This window comes from Patella vulgata, chromosome 1 (genome assembly GCF_932274485.2).
Source record: "Patella vulgata chromosome 1, xgPatVulg1.2, whole genome shotgun sequence".
NCBI lineage: Eukaryota > Metazoa > Mollusca > Gastropoda > Patellidae > Patella > Patella vulgata.
In genome coordinates, this window is record NC_065879.2 from 39,302,581 (window position 1) to 39,327,814 (window position 25,234).

The window sequence follows — 25,234 nt, forward strand, 5'->3', positions numbered from 1 at the left end:
CCGTCCGTCCGTCCGTCCGTCTGTCACACTTTTTGGGACACAATAACTCTCCTTCTAATTGAGTTAGTTCAAACTTGGTGTACGTGTTTATTAGGTCAATGCCTTGATGGAGTTTGAAGATGAGCATTTTCTGCTTAGGGTAAGCAGAGATAAGCAATTCGATTGGTTGATGCTTTGGGACATGACAACTTAAGTTCTAATTAAGTGAGAGTGATGAAACTTGGTGTATAGTTTCATTATATCATTACCTTAACTTAGTTCGATGGTGAGAATTTTCTGCTTAGGCTAAGGAGCAATAAGCAATATGATTGGTCAAGAGTTTGGGACATAACAACTCTGCATTTAATTGAGGTAGAATGTTAAAACTTGATGTAGATGTTCATTAGGTGAATCTCGTGGCTGAGTTCAATGATTAACATTTCAAGCTGAAGCTAAGCAGAGCTAATCAATTTCATTGGTTGATGCTTTGGAACAAGATAATCTTGATTCTATCTGATAGAGAGTGATGAAACTTAGTGTATAGTTTGATTGCTCGCTACTTTTGAAAAAAATAAATGTGTGATTAATTAATGTGTCATCTATTTATTTTGGGATTTCGGTGGGGGACACCAGCCTCACTGTTGGCTTGTTTTTTTAACTATTATAGCAAGAACTTTCAGCTCTTTATTTAATCTTACCTAATGCCCCGTTAATAAGACAGTATCTTAACCAACCATGACAGCTGAAACATGTTCACTGTTCACTGGCGGTTGTTTTGTTTTTTTATTCTGTGTGTACCACATCAGTTAATGGGACTGATAAAACTGTGGCAGGACTCATTTCTTTCTCACTGGATTGCAATTCTGTTGATTTAGAACATTCTGGACTTGAAATTACACACACCCATTGTTTAATTGCAGTTACTTTAGCTACCAGATGGAAGCATTTGTCTTACTTTGATATCTAAAAATCATTAAATCTTAGATTCTATATCAAAACTGTATCTGCTTAATTACTGTACAAAGTCTTTGATATTGACAGCCATAATAATTAATTTTTTTCAGATCAGAACGTCATAGAAAAATTCCGCAATATATGTGCTGAGACTAATCAAGTTGATGGTGGTATATCACCTTCACTAGAAGCCATGTTTTTTAATGATTCTCCAACGCAAGTATTATATAATATAGAGGTAAACAAAACTTGGTATTTCCCCTTAAAGGAACAACATGCAAGATCTCAAAATGTACAGACTGTTGTGATTATGAAATTAAGCACATCCAATCATAATGAAAATGTTCATGAAGAATGAGCTGTCAAAGATAACAGAATTACTGTTACTTTAATCTGTTAGATAAAGATTGTAGAAGCTAATGTAAACTTAAAATGGCACTGAGTTAAGTTTTTGAATAAAAATACTTTTGATTATTTATGGTCTTAAACTGTTTAAAATCTGTATTCTTGCATGTTGGGGTTTAAAAATGTGTAACATCTTTTTTTGTTTGATTGGTATGAATATAACTGAACAAAACATTAATATTTCAAAACGAGGCATCATCCTAGTTTTTGGTCTCTAGTACCCGACCCTTTTCTCTCCATCTGTAAGGTTTTCATATGGTTTTATTTTGCAGGTTTTGTACAGTTTACTGATGCCAGCTTTAGATCCATTATCAGAAGAAGCTTTTGAATTTCAGGTAAAATATTGAATGTTTCGGGAAGAGTTGTCAGGCCTAATGTTTTCTGCGAATAAACTTTGTTGGACTAAAATGTGACAAGAAATTATTGCCACCTGACAAAGATTAGTGTTTAATATGACTGCTCTTATAAAAAAATTACAATATGGAATTAATGCATTGTGTTTATGATAACAGTGTGAAATATGACTTCCGGTCAAAGCCTTTGACTAGTATTATCAGCATTTAAAGTATTGATAAAATTATTTGCTTTGTTATAGTTGTCAATGAAGATAAGTAGGTTTATAACTTATGGCTTAAAAGTTATTATGCTTTATATGGAATTAAATGTTTTTCTTTTATTTCAGTATAATTTTGAACGTAGTGGCGGAGTTGCTTTATCGATGAACATGTTAACTAAAAACAATTTTTTACCAAGTGTAGAACTACCGACTAGAAGGTAGGTACACTAACATATACATCAACTTAAACATTGATAGATCTAGGGGTGTGCAAAAATAAAATCAATCATAATGATAATCCATTTTTGACAAGATCAATTATATCTGTTTAATTCATGATCAGGTCATGCAGTTCTTTAGTTATGAGTGATTGTAAAAACTCTGCCCATTCCCAACCCTAGTACGATGTGTACCATATCTGGTTCTAGGATTTTCTAAATAATTTGTTTTGGAAATCCGAAAAATCCTTATAACCATTATAACCAAAATAGTTTCTATTGTACACATGTGTGGTCTGACAACGTAGCTTAGATCATAAAACTGCCATCTTGGTTTCTATCTAGTATTTACAAAGATATGATTATTCGACAATTTGTCAAAATTCGCAATCCTCTGCAGACGATATAAACAAGATATGGACATAACAAGCCAGCACCACCTTACTAAAACTTTTTGATGGACATTTTGATTCCAATTGATTCCTAGCTGGGAGATTATGTACCATTGTTATTTTGATTTTATTTTACTAATTAAATATTAAAATTATCAATTTGAGTAAATTTTAGCATTGATTAAGCTGTGAAAAATTATGTATTGTTTGAAAAATTCAAATGATAATCAGTGCCTTTAACTTTCATGAACGACAATCGTGTTAATCAGAGATTGTAGTACAAGTCTTATGAGGGGGGTTGGATGGCTGAATGGTTATCAAGTGCGCGCTGTATCATAAGGTCTGTCATTGAGTCAGCGGGCGTGGTTTCGATTCCCCGGTCGTATATGACAAGGAGTAGGGTCCCCTGTTCAACCTTGTGGGTTTTCTCTGTGTCCTCTGGTTTCCTCCCACTGCTAAAGACCCCTACGCGCAAGGGAATTATTGAAATAAAATTGAACCATGTTTGTCCCGAAATTACCTAATTTGTGTCGAGTGGATGTTTGAACCCCATTTCTCTCTCTCTCACAAGTCTTATGATGTCGTCACAATGTGGCATTGTATACAAATTGTAGTGCATGGCAATACTGGATAAATTTCCCTATAACAATTATTACACATTGCTACTATGTTTATTGTATTTCAGAGCATCATATGTGACAGTATTAAAGATATGTAAATTAATGTTAACTACAGTAGGCCATGCTAAAGTACAGGTTGTAGTTGATGCTTGCCATAGTGAATCGGGAACATCGACTATTACTGTTGTTGAACATAATCAAGCTGTAGCGTTACAACAAACATTAGTGCATATACCTAGTCCAGATTCAGAATGTACAACTAGAAGTGTAGCTCTTAGACTTGGTCAACATTTGGGACAGCAAGTAAGTTCTTGTATTATTATGATCTTCATTATGTCAATATGTTTTTTTCAACCACTTTTTGTTCGATTTTAATGAAAGGGTTAGTGCCAGATTTCACAGGAGACAGTAAAAGTATGCAGATCAAACCCCACAAAGTGACAAAAAAGCCCAATTACTTATTTTTTTCCTAAGATTTAGTACAATTATAATTTTGATTTTGTTTTGTATTTTAGGCCACATGTATTTTACCAGATTTATCAACAGTTAAAGCCATACAGAAAATAGCATGGGCTGCTAGTAGTTCATCTTTACATTTAGTACATGCCTCTAATGAAGATATTCATAAAGCACATGAAAAGGTATTTGTAATTGCTTGATTTCTATTTTATATTTCAATACATTTTCAAAAGAAAGTTAAATTAATTCCCCCCCCCCCCCCCCAAAAAAAGGGTAAACTTCCAATTCATTTAAATCAACTGTGCCAGACATTTTACTAAGTGGCACTAAAATTGATATTTGTAAATGAATTGTAATCAAATAGTATTAATCAGTTGAAATATTATACAATGGATAAATACAACCATGTGTTATAAACATGATATTTATTTTAACTTTTTATCTACTTGTAGTTCAGATTTTATTTTTGTATAATAATATATGTACTAGAGAATGACCTGGTGCTGCATGGGTTGAAAGTAGTATAACTCTGAAAGCGGAAGCAGTAGTCTGTCACATAGCCCATGTTACTCCCCGGTCCGAGCTATCCCTATGGCTATACACCAAATTTCAGCCTTGGGACAGCCCTAGTGTAGCCACCAACCCTGATCAGACAGACAAATATTAGTATAGATGTGGTTGATCAGTATTTATCTTATTTTTCTCAGGTTAAAGAAAGTGTGGCACCAGATTGTGAAGATATGGTGGTAGCTAGAGAAGCTATGGAAGTTTTAACTGTATGTCTGGCACTCTGTCCGTCTGCTTTAGAATCATTAAATAAAGATAAAGCCTGGCAGAGTTTTATTACAGATTTATTACTTATATGTAAATCAAGGTCAGTTGAAAACATTTTAATCTAATATAATTGTTGTCTAATCTTTGTTATAAACTTGAAGATTGTTTCTTCTTTTCAAATGGGCATTTTTGTGCAATTAAAGTTTGAAAACCACTCTTTCAAGAAATGAGGGAATTGGTAAATGAAGCAATGTAGTTTAATTATGCTTTTTTCTGAACACCTGATACCACTTATCTCAGAAATAAACTGGCAAATATATATCAATCGTCAAATTATTTAATGTTGCAAAAAAAAGCAGTTTCTCATTTATTGGTAAAAGAATTTAAAGATTCTAAATAATGGTCTAAAGAATTAGGCCTACAATGTCCAATCCATTGAGTTTTATTATTTTTGTTCTTGTCTTCATTAGCCCAGTTGGTGCAGAAAAGTAGGATGTTAAATCCCATTTCATTTCATTTATTTCCTATACCGTACATTCTTTTATTTACAGTCGAGATGTAAGAAAGTGTGCTGGAGACCAGTTTTTTTTAATGGCTACTAAATGTAGCACCAGTCATCGCCCTCTTGTCTTTCTGATTACTTTACTATTTACAGTGCTAACTGTAAGTAGAACAATATCAGTATATTTCTCACTTTGTTGTGAAATTCATTATGAGTTAATGAACATATTTGAATTATAAAATCATTTCCTCTATTCAAAGCTAATTAGTTCAAAAGAGATTTTATGAATAAGGCCACACCAAAGATTTTTAAATTGATGTTTTTTTTTTTAGTCCACAGCAAAGGAATATGCCAAACAGTCCCATGAGTACTTTCAATTATTGTGCAAGTAAGTTCATTTACAATTTGATTTGAACTAAGGGCTTATGGGCCTATGCAAGCCAAGGATTGTTTGTGGCTAACAATCCCATATATGGTTGGTAACTAATCAGAGCAAAACACCCTTAACCATTCCTAGTCACAAATTTCTCATCACCGACTTATGCATAAGAATTCCATATCACATTCATGATTACAAATGATTATTCCCACAATTATTGGTTTATACAAAACTGAATGCATTATTGGTCCCCCATCATAGACTTAAACAAAGTCTTCTATAAAAGTTTGTATTTGGAAATAGGTTTATTAACCCTTTTTATCATAGCAATGGTACTTCACAATTGAAATTATTGACGCCTTTTCTTGTCAAATCTTCACACATTCATAACTCATAATTTTTCTTAAATTTTTCATGATCTGTTTTTAAACTTTATGGAAAGAACAGACAACTCCTTATCTAAATTAATTCTTCTTCAAGCTTGGAGTTTAGAGATTTAGTGTTCAGGAACATTTAAAGACAAAAAACTATGTTTATTGTTATGGAGGGGGTGTAGTATTTATAATTGGCTGTTTACAGGTTATTGGGTTATGCTTGTGCAAGTGAAACAACTCTTCCAACAGCAGAAGCTCTGCTCAATAATGAAATAGTGTGGTTAAAAGGTGTAAAGGTGAGTCCATTATCCTTGTCTTTATACGGAGAGCATACTTATACATATGATGTTTTACCTCTGTTGAAGAGCCGTTTATTTGTATAATTCATTTTTGTTGCTGCAGATTTATGATCTCTGAGCTAATAACTGGAGGTTGCCCTATTATAATTTTGACTGATAATTACATCTGGGTGGACTATAAAGCATTAAAAATGAACACACAAATATTAATTAGAAATACTATAAGTCAAGAAATTAATGTGACATGAAAGGTTTAACATTGAAAGTAATACAGCCTGCTGTATCCTTCTTGTTCATAAAATATGTTGCTTCTTTTAAATTTTAACTCTTTCCCTCCCTTTTCTTCTGAAGTTTAGGGGGGGTGAATGGCCGAATGGTTAGCACGTGCGCACTGCGCTGTATGATACGGTCTGTCATTGAGTCAACTGGCGGGGTTTCGATTCCCCGGTTGTACGTGACAAGGAGTAGGGTCGCCTGTCCAACCTTGTGGGTTTCCTCCCACTGCTAAAGACCCCTACGCGCATTCGAATTATTGAAATACAATTGAACCATGTGTTAGTCCCGAAATGACCTAGTTTGTGTCGAGTGGATGTTAAACCCCATTTCTCTCTCTCTCTCTGAAGTTTAGTTTCATATTTTGAAAATGTAAATGTCTGGATGGTAGTGACATTTGATATTATATTTATCAACCTGTTATTTTGTACTAGGAACAAGTGGCTACATCAGGTGAATTGCAAACAGAAGAAGCTCTTTTAGAAGGTCATTTAGGTATTACACGTGAACTGTTAGCGTTTCAATCTTGTGATAAAAAATATAAAATTGGATCTGAAAATGGAGGAGATAATTTAATCAAGGTAAGATTTAAAACTAGTATCTGACATGTACATGTTGATACAATCTGATTAAAATGCAGATCTATATTTCGTTTCGTTTTTTTATACTTTCGATGGCCTCTATTGTATGAAGATCTGACCATCTTTTGACCAATGATGTCAGACATTTGATTAACCAATCAGCATTGATGTTTCTAGTAGAATACCAACAGTTCCGTGCCTCACACGCCAAGAACTCTCTGCAACAGACCCTTTCATTGGCTAATCCCTCACTTCAACCAGAACGCAGGTTATATAACAACTCTTCCAGATCCTAGTGTAGTAAAGACAAGTCAAATGAAATTTTGAACTATAAAAAATGAAACGAAATAGGATCTGTGTTTTAATTAGATTGATATTGATAGGAACCAAACTCTTTATCGCATTATAAAATATGTAATTGTTCTCAATAAGTGATCATCCCAGCTGTTAAGATGGCCAGTGCTAGTGCTCACACAAATATTCATATATATACATATTCAAATAGTTTTTCAAGGCATTTAAAACTTTTGCCTCCTTATAAAATGTTTTATAATATTAATTCATTGAAATCTCCTAATATTAGAAAATAAATCAACGGATAAAGGAAAAATATACTGATTTGAAAGACCTACAATTTCTGTAAATCTGAAAATGTACCAGTAATAATCCAGACATTGTTGATTTCATCTGGATCCAATGCTAAACAGCATTGAATAATGAGTAGAATATTTATACAGTATTTAAATGGGCATTAGATGTGAAAACACCTGCACAGGTCCAACAAAATCTTGTTCTTTTCCTGATAGTTATTGTAAATCCCATTAATATTATTGACTTGTCCATATATTTGTGTCAACTAAGGCTGTGCAAAAATATCGATATAATCGATAATCGGTAGAAGTTATTTAGCGATACGATAATCGATATTGAAATTCAAATATCGATTATCGGTATATTTACCTTCTGACGGCAAGTTACGGTCACTTTCACATGACTGAACTTGCCGTAGTCTGGCATGCAGACGAATGAACGAATACACAACGTCAACACAACAACTATTTCCCCCCTCTGCTTACAAACTGGCACATTTTAAATATATATTATTGTAAAAAAAACTAAACTTTAAGATTAAATACATTATTTTAATATTTTCGTTCTTTTTGTTGTTATTATTATTACTAGTTGAAACTAAAATAGGTCACGCACTTTGTGAACAATGACGATCGCACGTGATATAGTAAAATTAGAATTATCTCCCTTTTTTGCTCTTGATTGATTTGTAGAGAAATTGTCTGCTTTCACGATAAAACTAATTGTATTATTAATGATCAACTCAGCTTTTATTACTAAATCATGTCAGATACAGCCCATACAAAACACGTTTTTGACTTCCCGGGAAAATATCTATATCTCTCGTAATTTCTTGGAAGAATTCTACTTTGGTTTTCGTCAAAATTATCCAATCATAAAATTCTACTTTGAAAGCCGGTAATTATTTTTTTATTGTCCAATCAATAGACGCCTTCTATTATATTTTATTCTATTATTAGTAACACTGTGTGATCGCCAGTAACTTGCAAAGAGAAACCATGTATTGTCTTTGTATTTATCGGAGATATTGGAATAAAAAAAAGGTTCAAATGAATCAAGAACAAAACTTAGAATAAAACTCAAGTTAATCCTACATTTAGCAACTAATTATTTTACATTAATTGATTTTTTTTTTTACGTACATCGGCACAGTATTAGACTAGGATAATAACACTACTGTAACTCGATCAACACAAATAACAGGTCGGTAAAGTTCGGTTTTTCCGGAAGAATGATTGATAATCGATTATTATCGATAATCGCTGACAAATTCTTGCCGATAATCGATATTGAAATTTCATATCGATTCCCAGCCTTAGTGTCAACTATTCATCATGTATTTGATATGTTTCAGGAAATTGTGGAGGATTTTGTTTTCCCAGCCTCAAAAATGATGTTAAATTGTCAAACGGAATCTGGTGAATTTCCTGCTGAAGAGGCCATACCTGTTTGTTCTTCTTCATCAACAATTATACCTGCATTTGATTTATTAGTAGCTTTATGTACAGCTTGTTTACCTAATCTACAATATTTAGTTTCTGTGATAATAGATATGTATTACACTAGTAAGTACTATATTTATGCATTATTAAAGTAACATTTATGATTTGCATTTTTAGGCAAATATCAATTTCTCACGGCTTAATCCATGTTAATAAGTATTCAGATTGAATATTTAACATTAAATTAAGAAAACAAAATAAAAATATCAACAATGATCTCCCAGCTTGGATTCAATCGGACATAAAGAGGTCCTTCAATTTGGTTAAAGGCAGACAAAGACAGCGGCAAACTTGTTGTATAGGGAGCAACATAGATTGATGGAATTTTCAATTCATCATGTGTTTTTGTAAATAATTAAATAATGAACAGAATTGAACCATTATTGAACTGATATTCCTATTAGAGATTCAACCTTCACAATTCTGTAGTTTGCAAGAAATTCTATAGCGGTAAAATCACACTCTTCGATTTCTTTGGATTTTATATATCAATTTGTTTGTGTCTATATTAAATGACATTTATCAGTTTTTATTAATGTCTTTATTGTTAATATGTTTTATAGAGATTATGTATTGAATTTTTGTAGATGATCCTGCACTTACAGAATGGGAATATTTACCACCTGTAGGTCCACGACCTCCCAAAGGTTTTGTTGGTTTAAAGAATGCTGGCGCCACATGTTATATGAATTCTGTGCTGCAACAAGTAAGATGGCTATTTTTGTGTTCTTTTTTTTATGCATTTGCCATTTGGTCAAATATGTTACCAGTAATAAGGCCTGTTCACCAAGTTTAATACACACATATTATTGGAATAATCAGAGTAAACATAGCAATTCAATGTTCTAGGATTGAACTTAATATCAGACAGCGAGGCATGTACCAATATATCTACCAATTGATTACCAAACAAGATAGATGAAACATGTTAATCATGTTTCATTATTTCACGACTCTTCACACAAAAGATTTATCATTACTGACAAAGCGGTAACAGAACAATCCTCTAGTTCTCGACTAACAATCTAGTAAACCTTCTAGGTTTGGGAGTTGAAATTTTTGACGGTGTATTTTATACTTGTAGATTTTTATGATAGAACCTGTAAGAATTGGTATATTAGGTGTAGAGGGAGCAGCTGATGATTTTGATGATGATAGTAATGATGAGAAAACCGAGTGTGAGGTAAGAGCTAATATTGATATTATTATAACAATGGTATTATATAGACTATAGTGGGCTATAAATTAAGTTATGCACAGAACATACAGGTTATGGAAAAAATAATAATGAGTTGTAAGCTCATTGAATTGTTTTTTTTTCAATTTATTTAGTTCTATTTAGGCATAGATACAGGTTATGTCTAGGCAATAAACCATAAGACTTTCTAGGTCTAATAAATAAACATGGTTGAATTTCTTCTACATCATTTATATATCAAATTTTCATCTTGCAAGATTATCTAGACAAGTGCCTGGTTTCCTCAGATGACCATTTATTACTTTCACTATACCCTCTTAAATCTTTAGAGAAAACATGCCAAAACATTGTAAATGTTAAAATATGACCAGTTCTTATGGGTAACTGGTATAGCCATTAAATTAGTCTGAATGGTGCATAAAATCTCTACTTTTACAGTTTTTAAATTGTTAATGAAATATTGACCGATAAAGGTTGCTTGCTAAATTCTACTCTTTATATACAGACAAATATAGATATTGGTATAGGTGATGATGAAAGGAAGGAAGAAGAGAAAGGAACGAGAGAAGAAGAAAGAAAAGATTATGATATGGGTGTTTTAAAACAAATACAATATATATTTGGTCATTTAGCTGCTAGTAAACTACAATATTTTGTTCCTAGAGGCTTTTGGAAACATTTCAAGTAAGTTTCAATGATTAAATTGGGGAAAAGTAATGGAATAGGTTTCACTTCATTTTGGTCATGTTGACACTTACATGGTAATTCTTATAAGGCCAAATTGAAATATGGTTGTATGTTGTTGTTGCCCATGTCCAGCGGTCTATTGTCCAGAATTTCTTATGAATACTCTACAGATTACTTCTAGAGTTATTACCCATGTGAATACAGTGTGCAATTTTCATTTGCTTGATAAAGACGAGAGTATCCTTGTCGAAACGTCGCTTAGTATTGAACTCAGTAATTGTGTATCCATAAAATTGTACCTTGTGAATCCTATAGAATTTCAACAATTGTCCTTAATTACTTTGTAAAATCTTATGAACACTTTATTCAGAAAAGTTATAATCTGATATCCTTGAAATTATTTGCATTGTTCAGAGTCAGACTAGTGAAATAAAGAATTCTATTGTATTTCAACAATTTCTGATTATTACCCTTAATTGTGTCATAGAATAGAATTCTGTCAATGTGCCAGTGGTATACAATATAGGCATTAATTTCTTAATACGTATTTCAGATTTAATGAGATGTTTTATTTGCAGGTTATGGGGTGAACCAGTTAATTTACGAGAACAACACGATGCATTAGAATTTTTTAATAGTTTGGTTGATAGTTTAGATGAATCACTGAAAGCCTTGAACCAACCAACAGTCATGTCTAATATATTAGGAGGATCATTCGCTGATCAAAAAATTTGTAAAGACTGTCCTCACAGGTAGGAACTTTAGTTAGATTTACTATACTCACGTTACAGAGACAATTGCATTTAAGGTTTTCAGTCTTCACCATCATTAAAGTAGTTTTAAATATCATATGTGAGTTTTTCGTTGTAAAACTTAAAATAATTTCATTATTAGTTTTTACTGGTTAAGTACCTGTTTTTATTGGTATTTTGTGTTGCAGATATCAGAGAGAGGAGGCCTTTACAACATTAAATGTGGATATCAGAAATCATCAGAATTTATTTGAATCTTTAGAACAGTATGTTAAAGGAGATTTATTAGAAGCTGGTAATGCCTACTATTGTGAAAAATGTAACAAAAAGGTATGTTAGTCTTTAGTTTAACTGTTCCCATAAGGAGATACCTGTCACGAGAAATCTGTTGAGTTTGATTCAATAGAGTAAAATATTTCATTTACATGTTACAAATAAGGGCTGTTTCATTTAAAATTACCCATGCAAAAACCATACAGAGCATTTTCCCAGACCACCTGCTTTACCAATAGGATGCAGTTTTCTACATCCCTTGAATCATTAGTTTTTTATATGCCCATTGCCCACATTTTCATGTGGACGTATATTGTCGTCACCCCTGTCCATCCATCCGTCTGTTCACAATATTGTTTGTGAACACTCTACAGGTCACAATTTTTATCCGATTTCAATGAAACTTGAAATACATGTTTATAACCCAAAGATATTGGTTCCTTTCGATATTCGCGCATATCGGATCGTAACTTCCTGAATTATGGCTATTGATTGAACAAAAAATCATGTTTTTAGCTTGTGGTCCCTGTAGAGTTCACAATTTTTATCCGATTTAAAAAAAATGTGTGAATATATCACCATTACACACTAAGATCTTGGTTCCTTTTGATAATCGCGAATACCCGAACTTAACTTCCTGGATTATGGCTCCTAATTGTTCGAAAAATCGCATTTTTAGCTTGCGTTTTCTCTAGAGGTCACAATTTTTTTCCGATTTTAAAAACCATTTAAATATATCACCATTCCACCATGATGAAGGTTGAATTCGAATTTCGGGAAAATCAAAATGATACTGCCCGACAAAATGTCTGTTCTTTGTACGCAAATTGTGTAGAATACCTTTTGGTTGCACATTTCAGGCCATAACTTTCTGGATTATTGTCCCTGATTGTACAAAAAATCGTGTTTGTGTTTAGCTTGTTCTCTGTCCATCTCTTGCAAACTGTGGGCGTATTCTGCCTGGCAGCCGCTGTTTTTCACTTTCGATGGCCTCCACTACATGAAGATCTGACCAGTTGTAGTGGGAGGTCATACGAGTGGGTTTTGACCCTATGACATCAGACATTTGATTAGCCAATCAGCGTTGATGTTTCAAATAGGTATTTGGAAATGCAACTTTTACTTTTTACTTTGTCGTTGCTGCGAATGTCTACTCACAGTTCCTTGCGTGGCACACCAGACCGTTTGATTAGCTAATCCCTCAAATCAACCAGAAGATGGGTTAAATAACAACTCTTCCAGATCCTAGTGTGGTGAGGGCAAGTTACAGAATTTTGAACTAAAAAATAAGAAATGAAATAGGATCTGTGTTTTAATCAGATTGTCAACCAGGTAATGTTAACGGGAATTTCCCTAAATAAATATTGTTAAGAAACTGATCAAACTGATTCAGATATTTTATTTTGCAGGTTGATACTGTAAAAAGACTAGTGATACGTAAATTACCAAAGGTTTTAGCAATTCAATTAAAACGCTTTGACTATGACTGGGAAAGGTAAGGTATTTTTTCAATATATTGGTTTTGTTCCTATTAATGGAACATTGTTAGGATAACATTACCACCAGTTGCCAAAAATCTGGAAAATTAATATGCAACTTAACCGGGAATTCCTAATTAAGGAGTGTTATTTTTATGTAGATTAAGGGATTATTTATTTAATTAAATTGCACCAACAATGAGTCTGATATCATTATTTAATTGTATTTACAAATTAAATGCTTATCTTTTTCAGGGAATGTGCAATTAAATTTAATGATTACTTTGAATTTCCCCGTGAATTTGATATGGAGCCTTACACTGTACAAGGATTAGCTAAAATAGAAGGTGAAATTATAGATGATGAATGTCAGGAAAAAGTACAGAATACTAAATACAGATTAATAGGAGTAGTTGTACATAGCGGACAAGCTAGTGGCGGTCATTATTATTCCTATATATTTCATAGGTTAGTACATGTTGCCTAATTTAAGTTCATCAAATCAACCACCCAATTGTCTTCTACATAACCGTTGCCATCCATCCATCCATCCATTCATCCACAGGTTACGTACAGATTTCTCGTGTAAAGTAAGGTTGCCGCGATACCCCAGCGATGGCGATATATCGCGATAATTAGGTCAGGCGATACTATTATCGGAAATCTCAAATATCGCTTTATCACGATAATTCTAAAAAATTTGACGATATTTTCATTTTGAAATTCCCGTTAAATCCATTCAAAATACTCCCAAAATGAAGAAGAAATCAAATTGCAACAAGTGCCGATAATAGATTTATTCCATTTTCCAAATTCCACAACAGACTTTGAGACAGACGTTTTTAACGCAAAGGATCAACTGACCGACATTAGTCTCATGTATCAAGTACATTTCACTGAATAATATTAATCGTTATCATACATGTGTTGGCTACGCTTTGATATAGTCTGGTCCCATACCCCCACGAAGAAAGCATCCACAATATTTATAATTATGATTGATATTATAACTGTAAGGATACCCCTACTCGGAATGATGCATTTAAACTGCACGCGACAATATACGTCGCCATAGTAACGAAGAGGTGGTTTGTCGTTTATTACCCAGTCCGTTCAAAATTACATTGATATTTTACATATCTGGACAATATTTCTTTTATTCTTTGAATAAAATGGCTTCAGAGCTTAAATCTGTCAGTGTCAATCAGAATATTTCTGAAGACAGTTCGGCGGGCTGCGAAAACACACTGCTGCTGACACGAAAAAGAGCATTTCTTCTATCACTCATATCGGACAAGTCTGTTAACCAAATATTGAGTTAATGAATATTTATTCGGTATTCCAGGCATTCCAGCTGATCAGAATAGAATAATCTGAGCTGACGATACCTACAGGAATAATCTTACCCCAGCATATATACAGTATACATGTATATACGTCTCACTTCATCAGTACATATCGCAAACATTGCTAAATACTAATTAACCTGAGCTATAGATAAACAATAATATAAAGAGAAGTGTGTATGTATAAGTGAACAAGAGTGATTGCTGATGCAGGTGTAAAGAAAAATAATAATAAATTAAAATGTTAAAAATTAAAAATAAAATTATAAAAATATAAAATATATTAATTCAATTATATTATTGTTTATCTATCGCTCATGTTAATTGGTTTTCCATTAACAGTGTTAATACACTGATCTTTATAAATAAAGCATTCACCTCCTTTTAATCCCTGTAAGAGATTTCGGTTGTGTAGGTTTAGTTCCTAATGGCCCCCTAATCAAAGGTGTTAAGCTTTAATTGCATTTGATTATTATCTTTGTTGCATATTCTGTATATACATTTGCCTACTATTAACATACCTGTATCATTTGCTTGATAAAGACAAGAGTATCCTCGTCGAAACGTCGCTTAGTATCAAACTCAGTAATTGTGTATCCATAAAATTGTACCTTGTGTTAATATGTTCAATTACTAAATGCCAATTAAAGAAGAGAAAACATAAATATTAGGGACACAAAAATTTACGTTGTGGGACGCCATTGAAAATCCTCCAATTGAGAATACTTACCATTTGTTTAGAAATGAAAACTAAGTAAACAAGATCTTAGATTCTCTGCTGCATGTTTAGTGAAAATATTTGGAAATATTGATCTTGTGCTCAACATGGTCCAGTTGTTAAAATGTTAAGTACAAAATGTCCCCAAAACGTAACACAAAAATGCAAGGATGCCACGAATTGCAACATTGAAAAATTTAAACACAAACTGATTTTGAATATTTTAAATGTAAATATATATAAAATAATAAACATAGTACATGATCAATTACTTTTGTCGTTGCCCCGTCCGTCGGTCCGGTGTCCACAATTGCTTGTGGACGCTCTACAGGCTAAAATTAATATCCAATTGACTTTAAACTTATACACAGTGTTTAAGGTCATGAGACAAAGAAGCCTATTGATTTTCACCAATTTCTTATAATTACTGCCAGAGTTATGGCCCTGATCACTTTGAAAAATCTTATGGACACTCTAGAGGCTCAACTTAATATCTGATTGACTTTAAATTTATACACAGTGTTTAAAGAGACAAAGAAGCCTATTGATTGTCACCAATTTCCCATAATTACTGCCAGAGTGTTGGTCTTTATCACTTTAAAACATCTTGTGGATGCTCTAGGGTCATGAGACGAAGAAGTCTATTGATTTTCAACGAAATCCGATAATTACTGCCTGAGTTATGGAGTTATGGCGCTTGATCACTTTGAAATATCTTGTGGACGCTCTAGACACTAAAGTTAATATTTGATTGACTTTATGACTTTAAATTTATACATAGTGTTTAAATATTAAATGTTTTGTATGCTAAATGTTATAAAATAGGGCAGAACTAGAAGCCAAATGGGTTGTTACTCGTAATCAAATTTTAATGTGTTGTAATAAATGTTTTCATTTCTGACAAAAGTAAAAAATATGCGACACCCCTTGTTGACTTCCCGGACGACTTAGCTGCTGTGTGCGTATGTTTCGTTGCCTGGCAACTTATCTTTTCAACAATTGGTGATCAGAAAATAGGTGTTTTTGTTGCTTTGAATTTTCAATTATACCCCTCATTAAAAGAATTACCCATATACATTTGTAGGGGTGCTACTGATCCAGCAGCTAAATGGTATAAATTTGACGATGGTGATGTTACTGAATGTAAGATGGATGATGATGAGGTAAGAAAATAATTTAATTACTGGAATTTTGATAAAAAAGGTAAAAGTGATTCTTTTGAATATGTGGCACAATCGGTGGGATAGATATATAATTGTGGCCATGTCAATGGAAAACTATTCAGACATTTAAATGTTATTCCAATATTTGATTCCAAAGAAATGATTTTTAGACCTTTTTTGGTGCACTTTGCAGATTTCTTAAAAGCTATAAGCTTTGGAAGAATTATAAGTTCATTTATATTTTATTTTTGAATAAAAGTGTTTTTTATTGGATTGAATATGTACCCCGATATGTACCAGAAATGATTGTTTTTATCTAAGATAAAATAAAATCTTATTTTGCATGTACTGAATTAAACCGTTTTCATATATTTTAGGAAATGAAGAATCAATGTTTTGGTGGTGAATATTTAGGTGAAGTATATGACCATATGTTAAAAAGGTTAGTGTCAATTTACTCATAAGGCCATAGTTATTTGATTGCCTGGTTTACGGATTTTCTCCCCAAAAATAGGGTCGGGCGGCAGGAAAATAAAAATAATTGGAGTGTTATCCTAGTCTAATAAATACTGTTCTGATGCATGTCAAAAAATGGCCCATAATATTAATCTAAAATAATTAGTTGCTAAATGTAGGACTAACTTCAGTTTTATTCCAAGTTTTGAACTTGGTTCATTTAAACCATTTTTGTATTCAATATCTACGATAAATACAAGACAATACACAGTTTCTCTTCGATCATGCATGACATGGCGATAATATTAGGATTACACAATGTTACTAATAATATAATTAAGTAAAATGGAAGGCGTCTATTGATTGGACAATAAAGAAATAATTTCAGGCTTGCAAAGTAGAATTATTATGATTGGTTAATTTAACTGAATTCTCGCAAGAAATTACGAGAGATGAATGTCAGCGCAAAGAATCTATTGTAATGGCATTTTCTAGCCTTTATGATTAATTCTGAATTGTGGTTATATTTTTAAATAAAAATTAAAAAAGCTAGGATATATACTATTCAAAAAAAGTAGGGGATATTTGATTTTGGGGGCATAATACTAAAATATGCAAATGACTACGAAAAAAGTCACTATAGAACCTAACAGAAGAAACATTTCCAGTTACATGTGACGCCCAAACGCACCAATAGCTACCGCATGGAATGCAGGTGATGCTTGGGATCATCATGGGGGTCCAACCCAAGATTTGCACGACTCTGACTTTGAATGTTACAGTCATTGTGGCATTGAATTCCAGGGTGGAAACATCAGTTTAATTGTTTTAGTGACCAGAAAACAAATTTTGATATGCGTCGGCTTACCCAAAATGAAAGGTTACGTGCCCTTGGCATGCTACAGATCGGCACAACACAGGCGGTTGTGGCGCGGACGATGAATGTTTCTCAGTCTGTCATAAGCAGGCTATGGTCCAGATACCGTGATACACAATCTGTACAGAACAGACCACGCTCAGGTCGACCAAGGGCGACAACTCAAGCCCAGGATCGATTTATCCGTACCTTGGCCTTGAGAAATCGTGTCATCACAGCAAATCAGATCAGCGCTCGTCTTCAAACAGACACTGGTGTGAGAGTGAGTGGCCAGACGATTCGGAATCGACTGCATAGGGGTCACCTTCGCGCCCGACGTCCTCGCGTGATCCCTTGTTTGAGAGATCATCACATTCAGGCAAGACGTCGTTGGTGTAGGGATCGTCAACACTGGGATAATCGACGCTGGAGCAATGTGATGTTTTCAGATGAGTCAAGGTTCACTGTTGATTTTTTGGACAGACGTAGGAGGGTGTGGCGTCGTCGAAACGAGCGCTTCCAAGACGTTAACGTCATCAGACATGATCGATTTGGGGGTGGTTCTGTTATGGTGTGGGGAGGCATTACTGTTGCTGGAAGAACGGCTTTACATGTTGTTGCAGGGCGTGTTACAGGCCAGTACTACCGGGACGACATCTTGGCAGTCCATGTTGTGCCATTCGCACGACGTCATGGCCGCCGTTTCATCTTCCAGGATGACAACGCAAGATGTCACAGGGCCAGGATCATTACAGGTTACCTCCAACAACAGAACATCACCACATTACCTTGGCCAGCACTGAGTCCCGACCTCTCCCCCATCGAGCATGTCTGGGACATGCTTGGACAGAGGTTACGTCAACGTCAACAACGTCCTGCCAATGTCCAAGAACTTGCTGCTGCGTTGCAACAGGAATGGGACAATCTGGACCAAAATGACCTTAGACGTCTCATTAGGAGTATGCCACGTCGGATCAATGCTTGTTTGGCAAACAGAGGAGGATTTACCCGTTACTGACTTGGTTGTGATGCTGTGGTAACTTTGCTGTTTGACCCCGGGTATCATTTTACCCTTATAATGGTCAGTCTGTGCCTTACTTAGTCTAACGATCATTTGGAATAAATCGATGAATGTGAACTACATTTCATTTTGTCATTTGTTTCTTCGTCAGTTTCATTAGGTGACTTTAATAACACTTAAAAATCAAATATCCCCTACTTTTTTTGAATAGTATATTTAGAAATGCAAATGAAAAGTTAGAACAAGGTGTGTTGCTATTACTATAACTATTATGCTATTTAGCAGATGATGTCACTCGACATGGACGACATTTTTGGGTGATAGTTAGAGATTTTCTCCTTTACAACGAAAAATATGGTACACATCCCCAAGGACAATCATAATGATACTGGATAATCATACATTCCTTTTAACAACAATTTGATTTGACAAAATGTCCTGCGATAAACCAGCCATTATGAATAACTCGCTTGAGGTCGCAACAGTTTACTGTGACTGCGCTACGCTGATCAATGTCTGTCATCGGTGACAGGACATTGTAGTCAACGGCAAAATGACAATAAAACCTACACGTGTAACGGTTATATTTTTCAAATTTGTGAAAAGTATGGTCGGTGTCAATAAAAGAAACAATACGCATGTTAGAATTATATTCTTTTTCCATATTTGTGAAAAGCAGGGTCGGCGGATCTATAAACAAGGTAATCAAATAACTATGGCCTAACTAAATAAAATTGTTGAATTATATACAAATGGCCTTTTCAATGAGATATACTATAACTTAATTTTGTTGTTTTCCTGCTATCCAGTTTTCATACCATCATTAAGTCCAAGCATAGTAATGATTGCCAATAATAGTCGTATTCTGAAAATTAAATAAGAATGAAGAAATTCACATAAGAGGAGAGATTTACAAATCTCCACACTTTTTATACTGCATTAAAAGGGTTTAAGGGACTACCCTGATTTTATCAATAAAAGTCTGTGTACATATGAAATTTAAGCACCAAAATAACAGGAATATTGGGTTATTTGGACCACTTATCCGGACACGTAACCCTTTTAAGATTTCGGGTCAGTTTTTTTTGTTGGGTGACTGATAGTCTATTGCTGTTCTCACCTATACATTATTTTTATAAAATAAAAGTTTGATTTTATCCAGACACCATATAATACAGCTTGGAACATAGGTCTCCATTTCCAGATGGAGGTAGAGGATTTTAAGGGCTTTTAACACAAAATTAACCAGTTTTATTCTCAAAAATATAATAGAGATTGGCTCTTTAAGACACAGAATTCATGCTTTCGTTTTGTTGAATAGCTGCAAGGTGAAATGTGTTATGCTTCAGTTCAGAGGATTATGCTTGTTGAATTTCAGATCTGCATTTCGTCGCCAGAAAAGATGGTGGAATGCTTATATTTTATTCTATGAAGGAATTCCAGAAACTCCCGAAGGAGAAAAAGATATTATTAAAGAATTTGAAAAAATTTCTATTGGTAAGACAATAATTTACAAAATGTTATTTTATGTTTACTATTCAAACAATTTCTTCAGTCTTTAAAGATATATTTCCTCAAGAGTAGTAGGGTTATCTGAAAATATGATATTTGTAATGGGTAGAGTAAAGTCAAATCGTTCAGTAACATACATAAGTTATAACATACAATCATTTGCAGTACTTAAGACAGCTACGTTAAAGTAATTAAAATGTGTTGTTAGTCAAAATAGGTACAGGTAGATTGTAATTGTATCTTCTTTTTCAATCGATAGTTCTGTGTTTAAGATCGTGAATGGTGAAATATATCTTTAAATGTTAAAAATTTCTCCATAGAAATTGCAAAAATGGATTTGAATTCCAGAAAATATACTCTTAAAAAAAAGTAAAGGATATTGAAATGCAAATACCTATGCAGGTTGTGATATGATAAATAGTCATGGACACTTGACATGCTTTGAGAGTATGTTCACAGGTGAAGAACTTATCTCCCCAACAGGACCACTGAGCTGCAGGTGCGACACACAATAGCGCCATAAACGTGGGAGGGGTTCATTGTCAAATTTGACACTTCAAGGAAGGGTTTATCCTATCCATGTTTGCTTTGATATCGATTCTTGCATAAAATTTACTGTTTAGCATATCTTTGCTTTATTGTGTTACGTTTAAATTGCAATGATTTTTCGCCGTGGTTCCCCCTTGTCAGTGATGCAGGACGGTGGGCCTGACAAGGATGGTGGGCCTGACAAGGATAGTTGTCTAGTCATTCAGATGATACGAAAAACCGTGGTCCTGTGTACACATAGACGTGCACGTAAAAGATCCCTTGACAGTTGGAATTCGATATAAGAGTAGGCTGTAGTGCCGCTGTCTGGTCAAAATTTCCCTCATAGCACACTGTATGACGTATCCTTGTCTTCATTAGCCCAGTTCGGAGCAAAACAGTAGGACGTTCAACCCCATTTCATTTAAATTGCAATGAGACATCTTCAACATGATGAACGTCTACGTGCTATTGGCATGCTTCAAATTGGATCTACAAAGCGAGCAGTAGCCAACATGCTTAATGTGTCACAGTCTGTGGAACCAGTACCAACAAGCACACAATGTTGATGATAGACCTCGTTCAGGACGTCCTAGAGCCACTACACAACCCCAGGATCGTACACAGGTCCTGCAAAATTGAGGACAAACGGCCAATCCGCTTTCTGTAAACTTGTACCAAGTTACAGGAATTCGAGTTACACCTCAAATGATTAGAAATCGGCTACATGCAGCCTATTTGTATGTGCGACGACCGTGTATTGTGCCTCCATAAACTTGCCAGCACTGGGCAGCACATGGCAAACAGACATAAATGGTGTATTCTGCGTAGAAATTGGGGTAATCGTCAATGGGCGTGTGTAATGTTCTCAGATGAGTCCAGATTTACTCTGGATTTCACCGATAGGCGTGCTTGCGTTTGGAGGCGTGTAAATGAGTGGCATGCTAACATTTACGTCGGACAGCATGACAGATTCGGGCGTGGGTCTGTTATGGTGTGGGGAGGAACCACCATGACTCGCAGAACGAACTTGATTATTGTTCAAGGAAGGGTCACTGGTGTGTACTACCATGACCACATCCTGGCACCAATAGTTCTGCCCTTTGCTCAACGTGCAGGTCGACGTTTCATCTTTCAAGATGATAATGCCTGTGTCCACCATGCTTGTGTCGTGAATGACTACCTCCAGCGTTACCATATTGTCCATATGCCTTAGCCGGCCATGAGTCCTGACCTTTCCCCTATGAAAGACGTGTTCGGGAGACGTCAACGTCAACCGACAACACTGCAAGAATTGGCCGTGGCACTACAAGAGGAGTGGGTCAGATTGCCCCAAATCATGATTGGACGGTTGATTAGGAGCATGCCACGATGAATTGCTGAATGTCTGACAATTGGTGGAGCAATTACTCATTATTAAGAAAAAAATCAAAAATGTCCGTCAGATAAGCCGCCCATATGAACTGTTCATGTTCATGTGTAGGCAATTGGCCTGTTATTAACATACACTGGTTACCTCTAATAAAAACAGCAGTGCATTTCTGCAGTTTTGTATTGTTTCTCAATATCCCCTACTTTTTTTGAAGAGTATATTTAATTTGACAAAGATTTAGAAACTTAAAAATAAAAGCTTATTCAAAAAATTTCTGCAAAATCAAACAGCAAATTAACACAACACAAAATTGGAAATTGGTAACAAGTGTTTTACACCTTAAGATATTTTGAAATTGTGTTTTCTTCTGTCTTTCAGGTAATCCAATTACTGCAGTGAAAATGCCAAAAACAATAGAAAGTCGAGTTAAAAAACAAAATATTTTATTCATGCATGAGAAAATCCACTTTTCCGTAGAATATTTCCAGTTTATAAAAAAATTATTGATGTGTAATCATCTTATATTAACACAGGCAATCACAGATAGACTGGTATGTTATATTGTAGTAATTTATGTGTGGTTTAAAGGTCGAGAACCAGACATTAAGTAATATATTGATACTGCACGAGGGCTTTAGAAGTCTGTATCAGACAATGATTGTTCATGGTATCTTTAGAAAATTACCCTGTATACCAAATGTGAGATGGTGGGTTATTTCTCATCATTTCTAAGAATGTACATTTACTGTCAACCTAGATCTAAAAATAGAATTGGGTCATGTGTCCCAACGTGTATATAAAGTTACATACATTTAAGAGATGTATTGTAAAATGTGCTTCGTGAAATGGGATCTGTCTACTAGTATTGGTTGACTTTATTTTCTAGACTCCTGATGCTGAGAAGATAGCAATGATTAGTGTGGAGCTGGCCTCCAAATTTGTATTTAATGTAGGATTTCATACAAAGAAAACAATTAGGTAGGTTAAAATATATTAAACTTTGTTATTCATTTATTGTTTAAATATCTAACACATGCTCTGTAGATCCAAAGGCTTGTGATCTATGCAAGTTATGGCTTTTATCCTGAGTTTTTACGTTGTAAGTAGAAGGGTAGGTAGTTATCTTCCACTTGTTAAACCATACCTGCAAGCAAATTATTGAAATAAAATATATCATATTTTAGTCCCAAAATGGCATGGTTAGTGCTTCTTCCAGTCAATTTATGAAAAAAAAAGGTGTCAACCCAAAAAATATTGCAAGATAAGGTTTTTTGATGATTTCTGGTAGTGTTGAGTGTACTGAATGACATCCTAAAAGTTTACCGAAATAGATGTACCAAAATGTCCCGAATTTTGAGGGTAAATGCCAGGTTTTTTAATAGATGAGTCAATTTATGAAAAAAGGGAGGTCAAACAATTGCAAGAAAAGTTTTTTAGAAAAGTTACTGGTAGAGTTGGGTGTACTTAATGACATCCCAAAATTACCAAAAGTTTTATGTTCTAAAGACCCTTCAGTGTCATGTTCCGATAACCTTAATATACATTTATAGGGAAATAAAGCCAAAAATTTAATCGGCTCATTTGACATTTTGATATCATGATGTGATATTCCTATAAGTTCATAATACATATTGGATCTTAAACCAACTGCTTAGTAGGGTTTTCTTGTGCATTGATTTGGTACACTTTTGGTATGTGATGAAGTAAATCTAAATAAATTCAAAAATACATAAAAATGTTTTCTTGCAATTTTTTAGGGATAAAATCATAAATTGACTGGTCTATGATTCATTTGCAGTTGAGCTGATAACTATACTTTCCACTATACTTTTGTTAGTTTTTTTTTAATTTCCATTGAGTAATAGAATTTGCTGGTTATATATATATATATATATTGCCTCTTGTCAAACTGTTTTGGCGATCATATCCAAACAGTTCAATGTTTTTGAGCTGAAAATTTCAGGCATAGAAGAAAAAAACTGGGAATTTGTGTTAAACTTTGTCATATTGTTTGTAAAATGTTTCTGTCTCTGTTTTAATAGAGGTCCTGCCAGTGATTGGTATGATGCATTACACATGCATATACGATGTAGTAAATCTGTACGCAACTGGTTTGCACATAATATATTATTTGCACAGCCATCACGCTTTGCTGAATATTTATTAGAATGTCCAAGTTCAGAAGTAAGTTGACTATTTTTGTTGTTTGTATACATATAGAAGTATATGATTAGTTATTCTCAAAATCCGTATAAAGTCAGTAGATATTGTGTAGGAACTCAACTGCAGTTTTGTAATTAAAACTGAAATAATTTCTATTTCATGTTGTGTATTTTTGTAACTATTTTAATATTAGATAATGACAAGATATAAGTTATAAACAAATTGCAATGCTGTTAATTTTGTTGGAGATGAATTAGGTTATTATTTACATATGAATATCTTACAGGTACGAAGTGCTTTTGCCAAGATTATTGTGATATTAGCTCACTTTTCTTTACAAGATGGCCCCTGTCCACCTCCATTAGTTCAAGGATTATATGGTAAGAAAGTATATTATTCACATCAAAATACAGAAGCTAAAGATAGTGCACAAAATGCCAAAATACATTGGAAGATTATGTATTTGAACCTACCACAGGTTAACGATTTTATCTAATTATATTCTATATAGATTCTATGACTATATCTTGTATATTCAGGTTTTGTGAAATATGGAAGAGTGTACTATATTTTTTATGCTTTTAGTTCAAGGGCAAGCCGCTGATCCAAATGCTACATTAAGTGATCATCTATTGATGGCAGTGTTATCATTACTCCGTAAAGAAGTATCAGAACATGGCCGACACTTACAACAGTATTTCCATCTTTTCTTGATGTATCTAAACCTAGGAGTAGCTGAGGTAATTATCTTTTCTCAGTTTCTAAACTCACAGAAAACAATAAATTATTTAGACCTGAATTAAGACATAAATGAGACTACTTGGGATCAATCAAACTACAAATTTAAAATACT

General features: G+C 33.9%; 1 protein-coding gene across 1 annotated transcript in view; it reads left to right on the forward strand.

The window, feature by feature from the left end:
* The window catches only part of LOC126812750 (probable ubiquitin carboxyl-terminal hydrolase FAF-X), a 54,917-nt gene that overhangs the window by 18,611 nt on the left and 11,072 nt on the right, over positions 1-25,234 (forward strand). Inside the window, exons 25-50 of the mRNA XM_050539099.1 lie at positions 1,044-1,171; positions 1,611-1,673; positions 2,021-2,112; positions 3,190-3,427; positions 3,640-3,765; positions 4,291-4,457; positions 4,909-5,020; positions 5,192-5,247; positions 5,818-5,908; positions 6,619-6,765; positions 8,711-8,921; positions 9,446-9,564; positions 9,943-10,041; positions 10,562-10,740; positions 11,322-11,495; positions 11,684-11,825; positions 13,178-13,263; positions 13,502-13,714; positions 16,395-16,473; positions 16,851-16,915; positions 20,185-20,303; positions 22,597-22,769; positions 23,105-23,196; positions 24,261-24,402; positions 24,668-24,761; positions 24,967-25,121. Coding sequence (XP_050395056.1) covers positions 1,044-1,171; positions 1,611-1,673; positions 2,021-2,112; positions 3,190-3,427; positions 3,640-3,765; positions 4,291-4,457; positions 4,909-5,020; positions 5,192-5,247; positions 5,818-5,908; positions 6,619-6,765; positions 8,711-8,921; positions 9,446-9,564; positions 9,943-10,041; positions 10,562-10,740; positions 11,322-11,495; positions 11,684-11,825; positions 13,178-13,263; positions 13,502-13,714; positions 16,395-16,473; positions 16,851-16,915; positions 20,185-20,303; positions 22,597-22,769; positions 23,105-23,196; positions 24,261-24,402; positions 24,668-24,761; positions 24,967-25,121 — 3,362 coding nt within the window. The remainder of the gene's footprint in view (positions 1-1,043; positions 1,172-1,610; positions 1,674-2,020; positions 2,113-3,189; positions 3,428-3,639; positions 3,766-4,290; positions 4,458-4,908; positions 5,021-5,191; positions 5,248-5,817; positions 5,909-6,618; positions 6,766-8,710; positions 8,922-9,445; positions 9,565-9,942; positions 10,042-10,561; positions 10,741-11,321; positions 11,496-11,683; positions 11,826-13,177; positions 13,264-13,501; positions 13,715-16,394; positions 16,474-16,850; positions 16,916-20,184; positions 20,304-22,596; positions 22,770-23,104; positions 23,197-24,260; positions 24,403-24,667; positions 24,762-24,966; positions 25,122-25,234) is intronic.